The sequence below is a fragment of the Squalius cephalus genome (genome assembly GCF_949319135.1).
Source record: "Squalius cephalus genome assembly, chromosome: 19".
In the NCBI taxonomy this organism is placed as follows: Eukaryota; Metazoa; Chordata; class Actinopteri; order Cypriniformes; family Leuciscidae; genus Squalius; species Squalius cephalus.
The window spans coordinates 4513315-4532929 of NC_137140.1; the positions used below are offsets into that span (position 1 = coordinate 4513315).

At 34.7% G+C, this 19615-nt stretch overlaps 2 protein-coding genes across 2 annotated transcripts in view; both read right to left on the reverse strand.

Annotated features, from left to right (window-relative positions):
- Nucleotides 1-19615, reverse strand: part of ppp4cb (protein phosphatase 4, catalytic subunit b) — a 276860-nt gene that overhangs the window by 81202 nt on the left and 176043 nt on the right. The window lies entirely within an intron of this gene.
- Nucleotides 1-19615, reverse strand: part of wnk4a (WNK lysine deficient protein kinase 4a) — a 59236-nt gene that overhangs the window by 31262 nt on the left and 8359 nt on the right. Inside the window, exons 3-5 of the mRNA XM_079851504.1 lie at nucleotides 2252-2424; nucleotides 1937-2157; nucleotides 747-904 (exon numbers count right to left, since the gene is read on the reverse strand). Of these exons, the coding sequence (XP_079707630.1) occupies nucleotides 747-904; nucleotides 1937-2157; nucleotides 2252-2424 (552 nt within the window). The remainder of the gene's footprint in view (nucleotides 1-746; nucleotides 905-1936; nucleotides 2158-2251; nucleotides 2425-19615) is intronic.

Sequence of the window (19615 nt, forward strand, 5' to 3'; positions counted from 1 at the left end):
ATGCAGGAAGACAAGGAAAGAAGGGAATAAAGAGAGGATGTTTACTGCATTTGTCGTGCTGGGTTTAAGTTCTCCGAGCTGTCTGTGTGAGAGATTGAACTAGGACATACTGAATGCTTATGCAAAATAATGCAAGCAGCACATCTGCATGATAATAGAACCTATTTCAATGCAATCTCACAATTAATATTTCCTGTGATTCACTACCATTCAAAAGGTTGACCAAAGTTGCATTTATTTGGTCAGAAATACAGTAAAACAGTAATATTGTGAATTTGACGTTTTCTGTGTGAATATATTTTAAAATGTAATTTATTCCTGTGATGCACGAGTCTTCAGTCACATGATCTGTCAGAAACCATTCTAATATGCTGATTTGCTGCTCAAGAAACATGTATTATCAATGTTGAAAACAGTTATGCAGCTTAATTTTGTGGAATTTTTTTTTTTTTTTTTTTCAGGATTCTTTGATGAACAGAAAGTTCAAAAACAGCATTTATTTGAAATAGAAATATTTTTCAACATTACAAATGTCTTTATTGTCACTTTTGATCAATATAATGCATCCTTGCTAAATAAAAGTATTAATTTCTTTCTTTAAAAAAAAAAAAAAAATCGTACTCGTCCCCAAACTTTTGAACAGTAGTGTATCAATATTTTCTGAGACAAACCCCTAAATTATTAAATTATTGAGTAATTAATAAGGGCATTAAATATATTTATAATACAAGCAGGTTGAAACTCACGCTGGTAACTTTGCGGTAAATCTGGGCCGCGTTTTGGCACTCTGAGTATGGGTATTCAGATGTGGTCATCTCCAAGATGCACATGCCAAATGCGTAGACGTCCACCGCCTCGTCGTACTTCTCCTCGTACATTTCTGGAGCCATGAACTCTGGAGTTCCTGTTAAACACAATATGAGGACGCTCAGACGTCACTAACAAAAAGGTACCATAGTAATACTGTGTTTTTGGGAATACCACTGTTACCTTGAAGTACCATGTGAATAACACCATATGTAAGTATAGTAATCACTCAGAACACTTGTGAAAGAGAAGTGTGCTTAATTGTATTGAATGTGTACTTGTAGTGTACTTCAAATCTTAAAAGTACAGTATATTACCGTATAAAACTGTGTGCAACTAACAAAATATTGATTAATTAAATGGTTTCTTAAAGAGCGTATTTTTTCTTGACTATTTTTCTTAACACTTTTAAAAAGTGCACTTTGTAATTGCCTTTATTTGATAGGACAGTCAAGAAGAGACAGGAAGCAATGGGAGGATGGCATTTTTTTAAGTAATTATAGTGGCTAAAGGTGAAAACTTCAAATATATAATTTAATGTTTAATTTGAAACTTGAAACATAATGAGGTTGAAGATCTCAGAAGATGTCAGATAAATCATTACTGAGGAACTATTTTTTTTTTCATTTATGTTGGTTGCACTACATGACTTTGATTTGGCAGCCAATCTATTTCAAATATTTGTAATATTTTAACAAGACTGTGTAATAGCTTAGGAATGATAATAAAATATTAAGCCAAACTATTTAAGGTTTTCAGTTCAAGAGTCTTTTTTCTTCACGATTTTAGGACAGTTGCTTCACCCTGACATTTAATTTGATGCCCCCAAAAATATCAAAATATTGTGTGATTTAAATATAACAACATGCTCAGAAGTGTAATTAAGTCATTGTATATCTGAAAACTAAAACCATATTAAAAAAACATCGCTACTTGAAATAAAATAAATGTTAACTGAAATAAACAACGTCCATGAATGATGGCATTTTATAAAGTTCCTATAGTGGCTAAAGGTGAAAACTTCAAATATAGAATTTAATGTTCAATTTGAAACCTGAAACATAATGAGGTTGAAGATCTCAGAAGATAAATCATTACTGAGAAACTACAGTAGTTTCCAATGACTTACCTATTACACTCTTTGCAAAGCTTGCCCTCTTGAGTGTGGCCAGGCCAAGGTCCCCGATCTTCACGCTTCCGGTGGGCCCTGTGATGAAGATATTGTCACACTTCAAGTCCCTGTGAATGATGGGAGGGGCGCGAGTGTGCAGGAAGTGAAGTCCTTTAAGGATCTGACGACTCCACCTCTGTAAGAGCTTTGGTTTCATCTCTTTAAAACGCTTTAGATACCTAGGACATTGGCAAGCATAACAATGTTTACCTCAGCAGCAAACAAAAGAGGTATTAATATGACATGAGATCGTGAGATGAAGGACAAACTCACGTTTTGAGAGTGCCAGAAGTCATGAGCTCGGTGACCAGCAGGATGCACTTGTGACCTTTCACAGTGGACTTCCAGGAGTCATAAAAGCGCACAATGTTTGGGTGCTGAAGACCCTTGAGCATTTCAACCTCTTCACTGAAGCGCTGCCGCTCCACTTTGGTCAGTTTGCGAGTCTGTAAAGAGTAGAAAAACGAAAAGAAACAGAAAAAATTATGATTCTTAAGCGTACAACAAGTGGACACTTCACGGAAAGTTTAAAGTAAAAAACGAATGACTGAGAACTACTGACTTAAACGGTCTTAAAGAGGACCTATTATGCCCTTGATTTTGTTGCTGGGCTCTACTAGAATAGGTTTTCATGCTTGAAAGTAAAAAAAAAAAAAAAATTCTCCATCGCTGCAGCTCCTCTCTTCCCAGTCTGTCAGTAATGCTCTGTTTAGTTCCCGTCTCTATGAAGCCCCTCCTTCTGAAAAGCACACTGTGCTCTGATTGGTCGGCTGGGCCAGTGTGTTGTGATTGGTCAAGCTCTTCGAGCGTGTTTGGAAATGTCTCACCCCTTACCATAACCAGCAGTTTTCAACACACTACTAACTAACCTCACCAGGCCCCGCCTCTTTATTCTGCGTATGAATGATTTAAATGAGGAATATTGTGACGTGTTCGTTCCCGGATGAAAACTCAAGACTACAATGGAGGTGTTTCAGGGAGTTCAGAAACAGTGACACTAATATAGAGAATAACTCCCGCTGGAGGGACTTTGTGAAACTTTGCAGACCTTTTTCATGCTCAAATAGCAACATTACACACTAAAGAAATAAAAATAACATAAAATGTCCTGGGCAAAAAACAAACTTAAGTTTAGGTTTAAAGTGCCATAAATTCTTCCCTCAATAAGCAATACGTACATCATCCCTCAATAAGCACGATTCACTGCATACTCTGACAGATAACAACCTGTAATTAGTGTTTAAAAATCTATTCAAACAGATTAAAACCGGCAAGACAGTTGCAACCGCAAGACATTTACATGAAGCACCCTGCGTAACATAAGCATTTTCCCCCTGGTCACATAATTAGATCCCGTTCTAAACATAGGTTTTCGAAAAACTGGACTACAAACAAGCAATGACTTGGCAACAAGGCCATTTCTGTCCTCTGGTGGTTATGAAAGGCTTGATTTAGCTGGTCTGGGCCTCTCAGCCGCGTGAGGAGGATGGAAAACTCCTCAGAGACACCAGCTCAAGCACCATGAATCCTACATTCAATGAGTTCTGGGAAAAGTAGTGTGTGTTTATGTCTCGAGTGACCAGATATAAAAACATACAGGACAGAGGCAGAGGGAGGACGAGATCTACATTTAACACTGTATTTAAAGATGTTTCTCATTAGATTCCTTAGGAGAAATAACAATAGACACAAATGAGACAATTTGTTGAACGACATATGAGAGCGTCCAAGAAAAAGATGGGGGGGGGGGGGGGGAATTCTACCTTTATAAATCTATCATGTACTGTGTCAAGTTCTTAGAAATGTAATCTGGATTCATTGTTGGTTCTATTTGGTTTAAAAAGAAACCATTTATACAATTTTCAAGAAAATATTCAACCGAATGCCTCTAAAACATGGGTTATAACTGCTTTTAATAATTATTAGAAGATAAAAAGTAGGCCTATTTAAATATCTTGAATTTTTAGAATCAGAAATCAAATTTTGGGGGAATTTTACCACATGCTATTTTACAACCAACTATCCCTGTCTTGTCATAAAAAGGTCAAATTATTAGATATGTTAAGAGACTTATTGACATTATTTCCTGCGATATTTTTTCATTTATGTTGGTTGCACTACATGACTATTTTAACAAGACTGTGTAATAGCTTAGGAATGATAATAAAAGATTATGCCAAACTATTTAAGGTTTTCTGTTCAATAGAGTCTTTTTTCTTCATGATTTTAGGACAGTTGCCTCACCCTGACATATTTAATTTTATGCCCCCCAAAATATCAAAATACTGTGTGATTTAAATATAACAACATGCTCAGAAGGGTAATTAAGTCATTGTATATCTGAAAACTAAAACCATATAAAAAATAAAAAACATCGCTACTTGAAATAAAATAAATGTTAACTGAAATAAACAACGTCCATGAAATAACTTATTTTATTTCAGCTAGTTGCTAAGGAAACATTTCTATAGTTAATTTAGTCTAAAACTGAAATAAAAATGAATAAAAGCTAAAGACATATTTAAAAATTACAACAACAAAAAAAAATACTAAAACTTTAACTGAAATGAAAAAGAAAACAAAATATAAAAATAAAATCTAATAATAGTATCTCAATTATACAAAATTATTGAAAACATTTGAGCATTTTGAGACAATGCTGAGATCTCATCTGAGGAAAGACTTGCATTTCGTCCCTGTGGGAGGATTAAAGAAAAACGGAAGCAATTAGGGAATTTGCCCTGTTGGGAAAATTAATGATTGATTCATAGGGGTGTAACGATACGCTCATGTCACGATTCGATACATTTCACAATACTGAACTCACAATACGATATTATTGCGATACTCCAAGACATATGATAAAAGGTTAACATAAAATGTACTGTTGATTAAAATGCTACATTTGGTATTACATTTTGGGTATAAAGTAAGAGGCTTGGACTTACCGTAGTCTAGGTAACCCAATGCACAGGACAATAGAGACGCCAGAATAAAAATATTCATGATTCTGAAGCTGAAAACAGAATTATTTTAGACGAATATGCTGGCACACTGTCACTATATATTATAAATAATCTAGGCCACTTTTTACAAAAAAATATTCCCCCCTTGCATTATTATACATTATATTCAACATTATATATAGTAGTTTAATGTAGTACTGACACTAAAACTCTGAAAACTTGAATTTTTTCTCACACAGTAATTGTTATTTTGGGTGACCTACACATGATACATATTGTTGCATTTTTGTATTGCGATATATTGTTACACCCCTATTGATTCGTGCTCAAACATGTATCTCTCCCAACCCAACATAACTACCGTTTCCCAAAATTTGGCCCAAGGCTTTGTGACACCAAATGATTGACAAGCAATGTTGGTCTTATGCACACATTGAGTCCCTCAGTTCATTCACTCACGCTTTATGTCAGTTCACCTGAAGTACAGTACTATCCCCCAACAACCACTGCAAAAACACAGCCAAACATTGACACACATTTACACATGATGCATATACATGGCACTAATCTTATTAGCGACTCTAAACATCAGTTCTGCATTTTCAGTCAACATAGGATTGCCTTTCAGACTTGAATATGTGTGTAATCAACACTGAGCTTCTGTCCCCATATTTGTGACGCAACTTGAGTCCTTCTCATACACACAGGCACGTTTTTAGCAGAGTTAATGTCATTATCTCTTCAAATACACTCTGTACGACTATATCTGGGAAAACAAACTGACGGAGGTGCAGGGGAGTCGGGTAGGTCTTACTGTCACCAGCAGAGCTATACGAAGAAGTGCACGAACATGTATTTAGGTAACCAGAACCTTTTTTCAGGATGTAAATATCATAAAGGTACATTTGACTTTCCATCGCCTTCTAAAAGCAGAGACGTTTTTCCTATAATTCCGTTAACTCTCTCTCTCTCTCTCTCTCTCTCTCTCTCTCTCTCTCTCTCTCTCTCTCTCTCTCTCTCTCTCGACCCTGAGTAAGCAACACTAAAACAAGAGTTTTCCATAAAAATATTGCATTTGCCAAGCTGTAAGTTCAACCACTGGTACACAAACAAGAAGTTAATATTGAGTACCTTACATTTGTTATGTTAACGAAAATGTGTGTGAAGTCAAAGGAAAAATCAAACACGGCACCACTTGTGAAAAAGAAGTACATTTAATTGTATTGAATGCTCACTTGTAGTGTACTTCAAATCTTAAAAGCATATTTTTTTAAACTGTACTTGCAGATATTACCTAAATAAAAGAAAAGCTTTCATATGCTTTTTAACACACTTAAGTACACTTTGTAAATCTCAAAATAAAAGTTGAACCTTAAAGAGCATTTTAAATAATCATGCTTTAATAAACTTTTGTCTTCCTTTAAAGAAGTACGCTTATTTTGATGTGTTGACTAACATACTTAAACACATGTAAAGTACTTGATTATAATTTTAACTGTGGAGTGTTATTCATCACATTTAAAGTTTACATATTTTAAATGTACTAAATTGCAAATTCATTACAAATGTCTTATTACAAATATAATTAAATACATGGCATGCAAGTCATGCTAAGTTTACCATAAATGCTTGTTATTATTCAGCAGTACTCTTTAACCATATTTCAAAGATAATAAAAATATTTGTGTTATTACATATAAAGATGTATTTAAGTCCTACTTAAGCGGGTCAAAAAAGCACCTCTTCAGTTCAGATTCACAGTATTTATAAAACAGTATGCAAGAAGTACCCGGATAACGAACTACTTACAGTAGTGCGCATTCAAGAGAGGGTTTGTGAATGGCAGAGAATCAGCACAACTGTAGGTCACATAACAATGACAACATGACAAATGGTAGCAAAGTAAGAACTTCAAAATAAGTACCTACTCAGAGAGTAAGCAATTTCTGCAACGCTATTGCTTTTGCTCCTGAATCAATCCATTTTTTAAATGAATTGAATGAGTGAATAATTCAATGACTCATTCATAAAGACTTTTGACCCTGTAAAATTCCCACCACATAATGATGGTCTGGGCTGCGTTTCCCAAAAGCATCGTTAGCCAACTATGTTCGCAAGTTCCGTCGTTATCAGCATAGTTCAACGAGTCAGTGTTTCCCGAAACCATCGTTCTAATGAACATTCGCAAACGGCATCGCAGAGTTGTGTGTTTGGAACGACAGATCTCGACCTGTGGTTAGAAGCATAGTTTCTAGTTTGCATGACATGTGGACTAAATAAATCCTTATCTTGAGCAACAACCTTTCAGTACAACCTGTGTCTTTTATTTAGAATACATACAAAAGTAATTTACATCTTTTAGTTTGTCAAGAGATTTAAAGCACCGTTTTTGAAGAGTGCGCATGTTTGAACGTGCTTTACTATGTAAAAACGAGCCCATGATTGAATCTGGAAATAAAGCAAAATAACTGAGAAAAATGAGAAATAGTCCTCAGATGTCATGTCTGTAATTTATAGCAAAACATCTAGCGTTAATTCGATCTCAAACAGATTCATTAAAAGAAGTTATTACTCCACCACGTGCGTGACGTCATAAACCAACGTGGTTGAACGGCCACTTTGCGACAATACGGTTTCGGGAAACAGTCGTGACTAGCCAGTTGATTTCTTCAACGATACATCGTACTATGGTAGTGAACCAGTTGTTCGGGAAACGCACCCCTGTTTGGAACATGGAAATTGATGTATTCATAGACTATGCTGTAAAAAAGTTGATTGACTAGTTTAGTCAATCAGAGGTAAAATCTCTATAAGGCACAGTCTATTGTGGCTCGTTGTTTTATTTGAACAGCTTGTTTGTCAAACAGTAATGCATTTCATGAATTGGTGATTTAATTTGGTTGTACTAAAGGGTTAAAATGAACATCCTGGGACCTGCACTGTTAAAACATGTTAGAACAGCATGATTGATACACGGTGGGCTTAAACAGGGGCAATCCTGGAGGATTATTCCGGCCTAGAAACAGCAGCTTGAGTTAAGGACAGCCTAAGGCACAGTGAGGTACTGATTACAAAATGGCACATAACAACCTCTACAGGCTTATCATGATTGAAAGAGGGAACCTAAGGGCTTTTCAGCCATATGGTAGCGCTTTTGTGCTCGAGTATACGCATATGGGACAGCCATTGTGAAAAATGTTTCGCTGTGTGTTTTCTGTTATTGGCACATTGAAAGCATCATTGTTGTGTGGTACTATTTACAGGACAGAACCTGATTCTACTGTAGTTGCCACAGATTGATCAAACTGCACGCAACATACCTAGTAGTTTGCATGACACTTACTGTAATGTGCAGTTTATATAATAAATACTACACTAAATGCAATATTAGAATATTAGTTCTGGGGAGGGATTTACAAAAATCTTCTTAAGAAAAAAAGTTAAGAAACGTTGTAAGTGTAAATTCTCAAATATTTTTTTAAGATTACAATGACCGGCGTTGGTGTTACTTTTTGTTGCTACTGGCTTGACCAGAGTTCAGATATCAGCGACCCATTTTTAATGCGAGTTAAAAATAATTATTTTAAATGAGCCTGTCTTAAAATGGACAGTATTTTGTAATATGCCTATTATATAGTATATAATAAATACCTACACTAAACAACATTTGAATTAGATTAATAACTAAAAAAAACATTTTGAATGAATTTTGAATGAAATGACAGGTGTTGCATTAATATCTATTATATGTAGAAAGTGTTATGGTTCCTATAAATAACCATTTACGTAACCACTCCTTTGCATTTGACCCTAGCTGTTTTTGTCCTCTCTCTCGTCCCTGTTTGTTTAAGAAACAGAGTACATAAAAAAAAAAAAAAAGGAAATAAATTGTATTTGGTTTTCTTGACAGCTGGCAGTGATTGTTTAAAAAAGGTGTAAAGTTTGTTTTTTTGTGTGGTTTTTTTTTTCCTTAGTAATATTTACAGTTTTTGCTGTATTTTATTTATATTGCTACCATACTGTACATGCACACTACATTAATATTATTTTTACTTGTATTATTGTGTAATATACTATGTTTTGAAGCAAGCATTTCTCTTTTTTCTTTTCTTTTCTCCTGTTTGTTGAATCAGAGAATAAGAAATACCTCATCTGTATTTTTTTGGTCAATATGTTGAAACAAACACTGTTTTGTCTTTCTTTTATTATCTCTCTGATTGGTAAAACACCAATAAAAAAGAGTTAAACTAAGAAAGTGTAATGTTGCTTAATGCTCAACAATTAATTCGATACAACCCAACATCTTACTTTTGGGGATTTGAAGCTTGTTCTGACTTAAATAAGTTATTTAAGATTTTTAAGAACATACTTCTGAAGAATTTTAATTCTCCTTAAGTTTTGTCTTAAGAACAATAAAAAGTGCAAATAAATCAAAATATGAATTTTTTCTTAAGTTGCAGAACAAGAAGATTTTTATTTTTAAGATTGTTTCATGAATCCAGCCCTCGGTTATCATATGCAAATGCCTTTGGTGTTCATGCAAATTGGAAGTGTTTTTATTTTCATATTTTTTCCATTTTAGTTTTAGTATTTACTATAGTTTTACGGTTATCAATTTAAACAAATCTTTGGTTTAGTTCTTCAATCCTGTGTGCTTGTATTTCTGTTTTGTTATTGAAAGATATGCTGATGTAAGTTTTTGGAAAGCTTTTTATTATAAATTGCCTCATTGTGTTATTATATCCCTGAATGTCCAGAAGAACAAATGTACAGAAACACATGTGCGTTCAATCAGAGCACACCGCTGGGGGTGGAGAGCAGTGCGGGCCAGCAGTTTCACAGCGCTGGTTAACTCCAAACTGCCCAGACCAGAATGCACTGCTTCAAGTATACCGGCCTCTGCTGAACTCCAGCCAAACCACATCCATTAATTCCAGAGACCTCTAAGCCTGTGAAAAACCCAGTGTAACTTTGGAAGAAAAGTTAGAGAGACCGTATGCTAGGAATTTGCTGTCATTTTTCAAACGTCAAATCCCCAAATCGTTCAGAAAAGCAGAGTACGGATGTACTCACATTAGGCACGCTTGTCTTGTCACGTGCCCTGATGCGATTGTCCCCCCTCCACTCCCCCGCTGACCTGCACACACACTTACTCCGTGTCGGAGCGCGCTTACGTCATTCACGATGCAACTTTTTGTTTTGAAGAAAACAGGAAGAACAGCACTTTTGCTAATAGACCGCCTATTAGATTTATCATTTATGCCACACAGCGATTTTCACTTGATTGTGCTGAACGTATCAGAAGATTATTATGGAGGCAGCTGACGTTGATGAAGGAATTTGCAGATTTGCTAGAAAAAAAAACTACAATTCCTGTTTGTCAATAAGGTGAGAACCAGACCCTAAATCGCAAAGGAAAGGATGGCAATCAGATGATATAAAAATGATGATAATTGATTGATTGAGTCCATGACAATAATAGGGATTACTATTACTTTTATTATTTTTGTCTGGTTTTCCAGTACAAGTATCTCAACTTTCTTAAAGGGATCCTATTATGTTTTTTTCACTTTTTCATCTTTAGTTAGTGTGTAATGTTGCTGTTTGAGCATTAAAAAAAGGATCTGCAAGGTTACAAAGCTCAAAGTCAAAGTCGTGTTTTTTTCTGGATCGTGTGAAGTCATAATGTTACTCATTTAAGACTAAAATGCATGTTTGAGCTGTTTTAACTGAAAGCAACTTGCACTGGCATATCTTAAAATATGTAAATGCCATTGTTTTGTCTCAAGATGCACACCAGTAATATATATATTTTTTCTAAATCATGTTTAAATGCTAATCCTGGCTTAATCTAAGCCCTGTTTGTGAAACCAGGCCTTAATATGTTCTGCTGAACACAAAAGAAGATATTTTGAAGAATATGGGTAACCAAACAGTTTATGGGCCCCATTGAATTTTTTCTCCATACTATGGAAGTCAATAGGGCCCCAAACAAAATTTTAATTTTGCTTCTCAAGTAAATGTATCTTGATCTTGAAGAAATGTTGAGATATTTTGGAAAAGACCAAAATATTGAGCAACAAAATTTACTATTTACTAAGTGTACTATTACTACTACTGAATTAATTACGTAGCTCACAGCCACAAGTTGCTATGAAACACACCTCCACCAGCTAATGGAATAAACAGATCAGACTTATAACCATTAACACATGCATATTGCATCAGGTTTGTAAATGACACCGAGCACATTTGTAGACAATGAATGTCTCTCTGTTGAGTCCTTTGACATACAGTACAAACCTCCAGTTATATTCTGCCTGAATTCAGTTACATAAGTAGAGTCATTAGAGAATTTAGAAACTTGACTTTTTGTTAAATTACAACTTTGGTCCAAAGAGTTCTGAAACATCAACAAAAATTAATTCATTCCAGCAAGCAAAGGGCACTGGAAGAAGAAGAAGATGACGAAGATGCAGGGAGATCATGATGAAACTGAATATAAACGCTCCAGGGGCTCCAAGCTCCAATTTTCTATTGAATCACATCCAACACTAAATCTGTGTGAAATACATGGCACAAACTTAAATCCTCAGACACCATGCTTCATTTTCCTGACATTTCAAGCTGGATAGAACATTATGAATTTGTTGAAATGAAAAGATGAAATAATGCTTATTGCGCCTCCTTTTTGGAAAATACTTCTCACCCTGTCCTCAGGCTGCCATTCCTTTAGGTGTAATATGCTCTGAAATGTTGCAAGACATCCGTTACATTAGTGTGGAACATTACTAGAACAATTATAACTGAACACTGTGTACTCCTTATTAAAACATGAGTAATTGTCAGTCAGCAGAATCAATATAATAGTAATTCAGACATTATATAATATTTTAAAATGGATAGTTTTTACTATTGCATCGATGACATAATATAATTTAATAATAACATTATTTGTAACAATGTAACAATATCTCTACAGGGAATTGGCACGCCATCATTTACTAAATTCAACACTGCAACAGTTGCATGTTCATTCATCAAATATCTCTGAAAAATCATTCAAAAAAATAATCAGATTGGATCTGGGCCAGATGCTTCTGTTGTAGTTTCAGCTCAGTACCACATTGCTCACGCTTTTGGGACTTTTACTCTTATCCCTTCCATGAAACTTGTATTGTGGTCATGGGGGTCTGCAGAAGTGTGTGAGATTAAATCCAGGCTGAAAATGTTCTGGCCCAGCTCCACATGTGTGTTGATGTTAAAAAGCTCCACATGAGTAGGCAGCACCTGTCAGCACTTTCATTAGGATGAGCACAAGCCGTGCAGGAACATGCCAGCGTCACTGACATACTCGATATCGAAGAACAAACTGGTGTGACGTCATTTTGAACAAAATCAGTGGACAGCGTCAGGATTTTCATTAAGAGAAAATTAAGGTATTTCAAACATCTTTTTACCCCTAAGCAAAGAACCAAACAAAATGCACGTGAGTATATATGGGACAGATTAACACTGTCCTGGTGTAACACCCTCTGCTACGTACATATCTCACAATGAAGAAATGTTGCTGCAGTGCAGCAGAGAAGCATTCGAGTGTAAAAAAATCAATAAAAGGGATAGAAGAGGAAGCTTTTTCCATGAGGACATTAGGAATATAGGAAAAAAATCATCCCTATTCATTTTGGAGTGGAATGTGTTTAGGACATGTTTTCATAATATTCACCCTAATATAGCTATCATGGAGTTTATTTATCCGTCAGCTGAGTTATGTTTCAGTGTATTTATTGACAGAAGTGCTAGACAGTATTCATCAAGTGGATCTAGGCTGCACAAAATGTTCCTCCTTATCTCCGTGTGTGTGTGTGTGTGTGTGTGTGTGTGCGTGCAGGAACAAAAGAGGCTTTAAATGAAGGTTAGTTTGACAAGACTTATCTACAGAGCACAACCACTTTATCGACTTTGGTTCCGGAAATATTTTTCTCAATCAAAACATTTCTGATTATTACAACTTAAAATCAGCATATTAGAATGATGTAATGATGCTGAAAATTCAGCTCTACATCACAGGAATAAATTACATTTTAACATATATTAAAATAGGCAACAGATACTTGAAATTGTTTGCAAAATATTACTGTTTTTACAGTATTTTAATCAAATAAATGCAGCCTTGATGAGCATAAGAGCCTTCTTTCAAAAACATTAAAAAAAATCTTAATTATTCATAACTTTTAGGTGTCTCTTTAGTTTATTCTAAAAGATTTAGATATTGAGCACTATCATCAATATTAAATGTGGCCATAAGAACAACATTTATTCAGTTCCACAACTCATCTCATCACTCATTATGACTGTATCTTGTTCTGGAAACACACTGGCAAATGTTTGGCATTGTGCTCTCATTCAAGAGCTGATAGTGTTACTATTTATAAAAGCAGCGGCAGGGACACATACTGTGAGAGACACTGATAGTGACCGTCGGCACAAAGAGAGAGGTGACTGAGAGGAAGAAGACTTTGGGAAGAGACCAAAATATAGGTTCACACAATATGGATGTAAGCCTTCATGTCACAGTAAATGCCTGTAAGTGATGGTTGTCCAGAGAGACATTTCAGTCTTTCCCCAAAATACAAACTGAGAAGAAGCAGTTTTAAAGTCGCATTCCTATTCAAGCCAATGAAGCATAGAGAACTCAAAAAACAAGTGCACTACAGTTTGAACTCTAAGTTTTGCACTGTAGTTTATGTTGGCATATAAAGACCGCTGTTATGGTGTTTTTTGGGCCATTTTTCGAGCTTAAAGGGGTCATCGGATGCCCTTTTTCCACAAGTTGGTATGATTCTTTAGGGTCTTCATGTAAAGTTTGTAACATACTTTGGTTAAAATTCCTCAATGGTTGTGTAAAACACCCTTTTTACGTCCTCAAAAACAGCTCTGTTCACAGCGACCCGTTTCGGTGCATGTCTCTTTAAATGATAATGAGCAACTGCTATATATGCTAATACGGGACAGTCCGTCAGCGGCTGTGGGCGGAGCATGAGCAATATGACATCATATGACATCATATTGCTCAGAAAATCCAAACGGCTTGATTATTGAGAGTGTTTAGACTTTTTGAGGATTAAAAAAAAGGAGTGAATGGATTTTTGTCATTGTTTGGTGGTTGTGTCCACACACTGCAAAGACACATTTATATGCAAACACCATATAAAAGTGAATTTTGCATCCAATGACCCCTTTAAAGGGTTACTAATTCACCCAAAAATGAAAATTCTGTCATTAATTACTCACGCTCTCATCGTTCCAAACCCGTAAGACTTTCGTTCATCTTCAGAACACAAATGAAGATCTTTTTGATGAAATCTGAGAGCTGTCTGTCCCTCCATTGACAGCTACGCAACTACCACTTTGACGCTTCAAAATGTTCAAAAAGAGATTTCTAAAACTAATCCACATGATTTGCTCAGTTTAGTCCAAATTTTCTGAAGAAACCCGATCAATTTATATGATGAACAGATTTAATTTAGTTTTTTATTCACATATAAACATTGATCAGCGAACATAAATAGAAGCTCAACCGATCCTGCTTGACGTGCGAGAACAAACCTCTTGCGTAACACGAGAATGAACCTCACTGGTTCTCTCACATCAAGCGAACATTCTTGAGCTTTCGTTTACCATAACTGATCTGTGAGTAAATGAATGTTATATGTGAATAAAAGCCTAAATTCAATCTGTGCATCATGTAAAGCGATCAAGTCTCTTCAGAAAAATGAGGTTAAACCACTGGAGTCGAATGGATTACTTTAATAATGTCTTTACTATCTTTCTGAGACTTGAAATTTATATGCTTTTGCATTCTCTTGCAAATGTTTTGCTTTCCCCCAAGAAACTGGATTCCCTTGCAAAAACGTTTCTGTTCCGTTCATGGGTTGTATTTCATGTCGCATTTTTGTTAATCTTGATTTCTCATAATCTGTGTGCTTTTTCTAGGCAAGACGGAGTGAACTACGGTGCTAATAAAGTCACATGAACACTTACGTCATGTAGCCGTGCACAGAAGACCAAGAATTTCTTTAAATAATACTTTAAATTGAATATCATACACCCCAGGACACTTTGAATATACGGCAAAAGTCGCATGGAATCATTCTGTGATACTTTAGCGTTTTTAAAAAAAAAAAGCTTGATGCTGGTCGCTATTTAATGCCATTATATAGACTTTTTATTTAAATTCTCCTTTTGTAGTAGGCCTACATAAAAGAAAGAAGGGCGTACAACATTAGAACAACACCAGGGTGAGTAAATGATGACTTAATTTAGATTTTAGGGTGAACTGTGCCTTTAATATCCCTCAGCATGAAAGAGAACGAGGACACACCGCTGGGCTCAATGACCTGCTGCCGTCTAACTCTCACAACAGGCTTGTTCTTGTACAGCACTTACGCTTTAAGTGTAGATGGTTAGTTCTGACATTTCCTTTTTCGAGGTTTGCAAGGAGATCAGGACTGCACATTTAGCCATCTCTTCAGAACAAGCAGCTCCTTACATGTTGTTCACAAAAATGTATGATGTACACAACCCTAGGGTTAACAATTTGCATTAAATATAGGTGATTTAAAAAGGCCAGGCCAACAAAAGGTAACGGACGTCATGAAGCACAGATTCATGCTTCTTGGTTCATGGGCTGAATTTTTCCCAGCTGGAGATTTTGTATTATTGTCTTTGACCTGTTCTTGTGAATGACCCCCTTATCATTATGGGACAATCTCTCTGACTATCATTAGACTTTACAGTTATTAATAAAAGTGCTGCAATCCCTTAAATGGGTTCAAACAGTCTCGTTGCAGGTAAGCAGTCTCTTCTCAATCATTTTTATGGAAGATATTTTAATCAAATGGCAATTTGATAGTCATTCACAAGCATTTCTATTTAGTTAACTATATCTCTTTATGTCAACTCTCTTTAACCCTTTACTAACCCTTTACTTCCATACTTTCCAGTAATGAACAATGTTTGGAAAATTATACACTGAACAAAAATGGTGCAGAGACTATTTTAACTCAGAAATTGCTAGTATTACAGTGTATTAAATAAAATAAAAATTAAGTTTAAAGACTGAAATAACATTTTCTTGTAAAACTGTACTCATCATCTTTGTTTTATTAACGTCAACATTTTTTTTTTACATTGCACACTGAAAAAAATGATTCATTGACTAGTTGAATTTACTAAAAAAAATGATGTTAATTGGATCCACATAATTGATTTTAGCTACATTTAAACAAATGCATTACGTTGAACTAAGTTCAGCTTAATGCATTTGTTTAAATGTAGCTAAAATCAATTGTGTGGAACCACTTACGATAATTTTTTTTAGTAAATTCAATGATTTCAGTAAATTCATTGAATTTACTAAATGTTTTTATCGTAAGTGGTTCCACACAATTGATTTTAGCTACATTTTAACTAATGCATTAAGTTGAACTTAGTTCAACGTAATGCATTTGTTTAAATGTAGCTAAAATTAATTATGTGGAACCAATTAACATAATTTTTTTTAGCACATTCAACTAAGTCAATGAATCATTTTTTTCAGTGCATTCACTTACAGTAAGTGCTGTCTTCCATTAAATGCACACTAAAGATTGAAAGATTTATTTCTACTTTTGTTGGCGTGACCCAATTAGTCAGATTAAATACTTATTGTGACTTGCATAAAACCAATTCATCCAGATGTTACCACTTTACTGTGTAGTGGTTTTATACAATCTGAGAAAACTAGTGAAAACGCTTTGATTAAGACAAATCTACTAAGAAATACTGCCAAAATTTAGAAATTTCGTCCCAATGGGGGATCAAACAGAATAAGAACAGTTTTCTTATTCATTCTATCTGCCTACATTATTTAGTCTGGAAAAACTGCTGCTTTTTGCCAGTCTGTTTGGTCTTTTTTCCATTCAGATTTATTGATTTCTGGGTATGGGTGTTTTCATTAGCCAGAATGACTCAATGTTTTCCTCAAGCTGAGAGAAGGACATAAAAGCACAATGAAGTGATAGTTAGATAGCTGGCAGTGTGAGGAAAACGGTTTGGAAACAGACTAGGCTCTTTCTTTGTTCTCTGTTTGAAGGTTGTGCTCTGATACTCTTACTTTCTCGCTCCCTTGTGGAAAAAAAAAACGTGAAAATATTGAGTTTTCAGTTGACTGGAAACACAAAATGCACTCCTCTCGCTTGTTCAGACCCCCTTCAACACCGAGACTAATCGAGTTGGGAACATTTAAGTCCAAATGAGTCATTCTTATGGAAATGTTCTGTTACAAAGATTAGTTGTTTCATCGAAGTATACCTCACAGAGCAAATTACAACAGCAGGTTTTGAATGTTCATGTTCTTGGTCGCCTACAGTAAATACAGATACAAAACGGTTACACTTTATTCCACTTTAGACATTCTACTAACTATAAGTAACTTTGCAACTACATGTCTCATAGCAGTATAAAGATGTATAAAGAGAATAAAGATGTTTGTCATCATTTTTGGGCTGACGTCAAAGACTCGTATCAGTGACCCCTAGGTCTAGAGTCGTGTACAGTACATTCAGCAAATCTTGGATGCATCAATAAGGGTTTACGGTTAGTGTAATAAGGCAAGTTGCATAGAAGTAGGTCAAATTTTTGTTTGTTTGTTTTGTTTCCTTGTGAAAAAGTGCACAAATCGCAAAAGTACATTTTTTTAAATACTCGCAGATAATAGAATATTAATGAAATAGAGAGGCCACTTAAAGACAGTACATGACTATGTTTGTTAACACTTTTTAATAATGTCGAATTAAAAGTTTAACTTAAAAGTGCAATTTAAATCATTGTGTTCTAATCATCTTTGTCATGCTTTAAAGAAGTACACTTATTTTTTGACTAAAGCATGTAAAGTACTACAGTATCATTTTAACTGTAGCGTGTTATTCGATATGACATTTAAAGTGAATATATTTTAAAGGTACTAAATTACAACTTCAGCATTACAAATGTGTAATTATAAATATATTAAAAGACATGACAAGTTTCATTAGAAACGACATAGTAGTATAGTTTACCAATGTTTGTCAGTATACAGTATTCATCAGAAGTACATATTTCAAAGAGACAAAAGCAGTAATTATGAAATTACATATAAAGATGAACTTAAGTGGGTCAAAACATCATTTTAATTTTAATTTCAACTAACTGCATTTAATATCAACTTACACTTAATTTAAACTTTGTTTAATTGTAAATAACATTCAATTAAGTGCCCGAAAACAATAAATTCATTTCTCACTTAAGTATATCTTTTAAAGGTTTTTTTTTTTTTTTTTCATAAGCTAAAGTGTACTTTTTACAAGTTTTGAAATGATTAATAGGCTGGTTTTCCTGAAAATAAAAATTAATTTACACACCCTTACAACATTACTCTTATAGGAAATTTAAATCATTATACTCATTTGAATCCTGTTGTATATTTTTGTGCATATTCAAACTTTTAAAACAACACAAACATTTCTGGGTAAACTATAATTTTAATAATATTTCAGATCAAATTAATTACAAGTTAGAAAAGTGTTAAATGTCTTTCTTGTTGCATCATCAGCAAGCAATGCTCTGCAAACACACTTGCGTTTTTTCACTAGAAACAGCTGTAATCTCCCTATATCAGTTGGCACAGAACGTACACAGTCATACATGAACATGGTGTACAGCAGCTCTACGTGACGGGCGCGGGCGTTTTAACATCACTGCAGACCTCCGCCTCTTTTTGCACCGAAAGGGAATATATTTGTCCAGCAGGCAGATGCTGATTAGATACTGCATTTGAAAGACCCCTTTTCTTGCACTGCTGGTATAAAACTCAAGCTGAAAACTTCAGATAAACAGCAGCCACTCGTCAGTAAAAATAAAGAGTCCACACATAGTGCTTGACATGCTCCCGTGGATGTCAAGATCAACATGTTAAGGGATGTTTGCACCCTGAAATAAAGGGACAGGGAATTTTGACCAAAAAATCATACTTTGATTTTTACAATGAATCTCATTAAAAAAAATGGTAACACTTTAGTTTAGGGTCCAAATCTCACTATTAAATAAGTTGCTTATGAGCATGCATATTACTAGGATATTGGCTGTTTATTAGTACTTATAAAGCACATATAAATGCCTTATTCAGCATGATCATACTCTACATCCCTTAATCACCCAATACCTAAACTTAACAACTACCTTACTAACTATTTATAAGCAGTAATTAGTTTATTGAGGCAAAAGTTGTAGTTTATAGTTAATAGTGAGAATTGGACCCTAGTCTAGTGTGACCAAAAATATTATTATATATTATTTCAGTAGTTAATTATTTATACCGCATGGTAGCATTTGATTTACTGTGTAATATAGGACTTTATTTTTTAACCTTATTTTCATGTTTTTCTCGAAATATGGATAACTAATTATAGAAAGTTGTTCAAATTCAGTCCAAATACAGAAGTCTCCTCATAGCTTTATGTCACCACTACTTATTTAGTTTCAGGTCAGAGTCAATGCATTTCTACTTTACATTTTTGACTGGAACCAGATTATCCTGGTCAGAGAAAATGCAACTCAGTTTGCTTGTAACTCATAGACATTGCAGTAGATT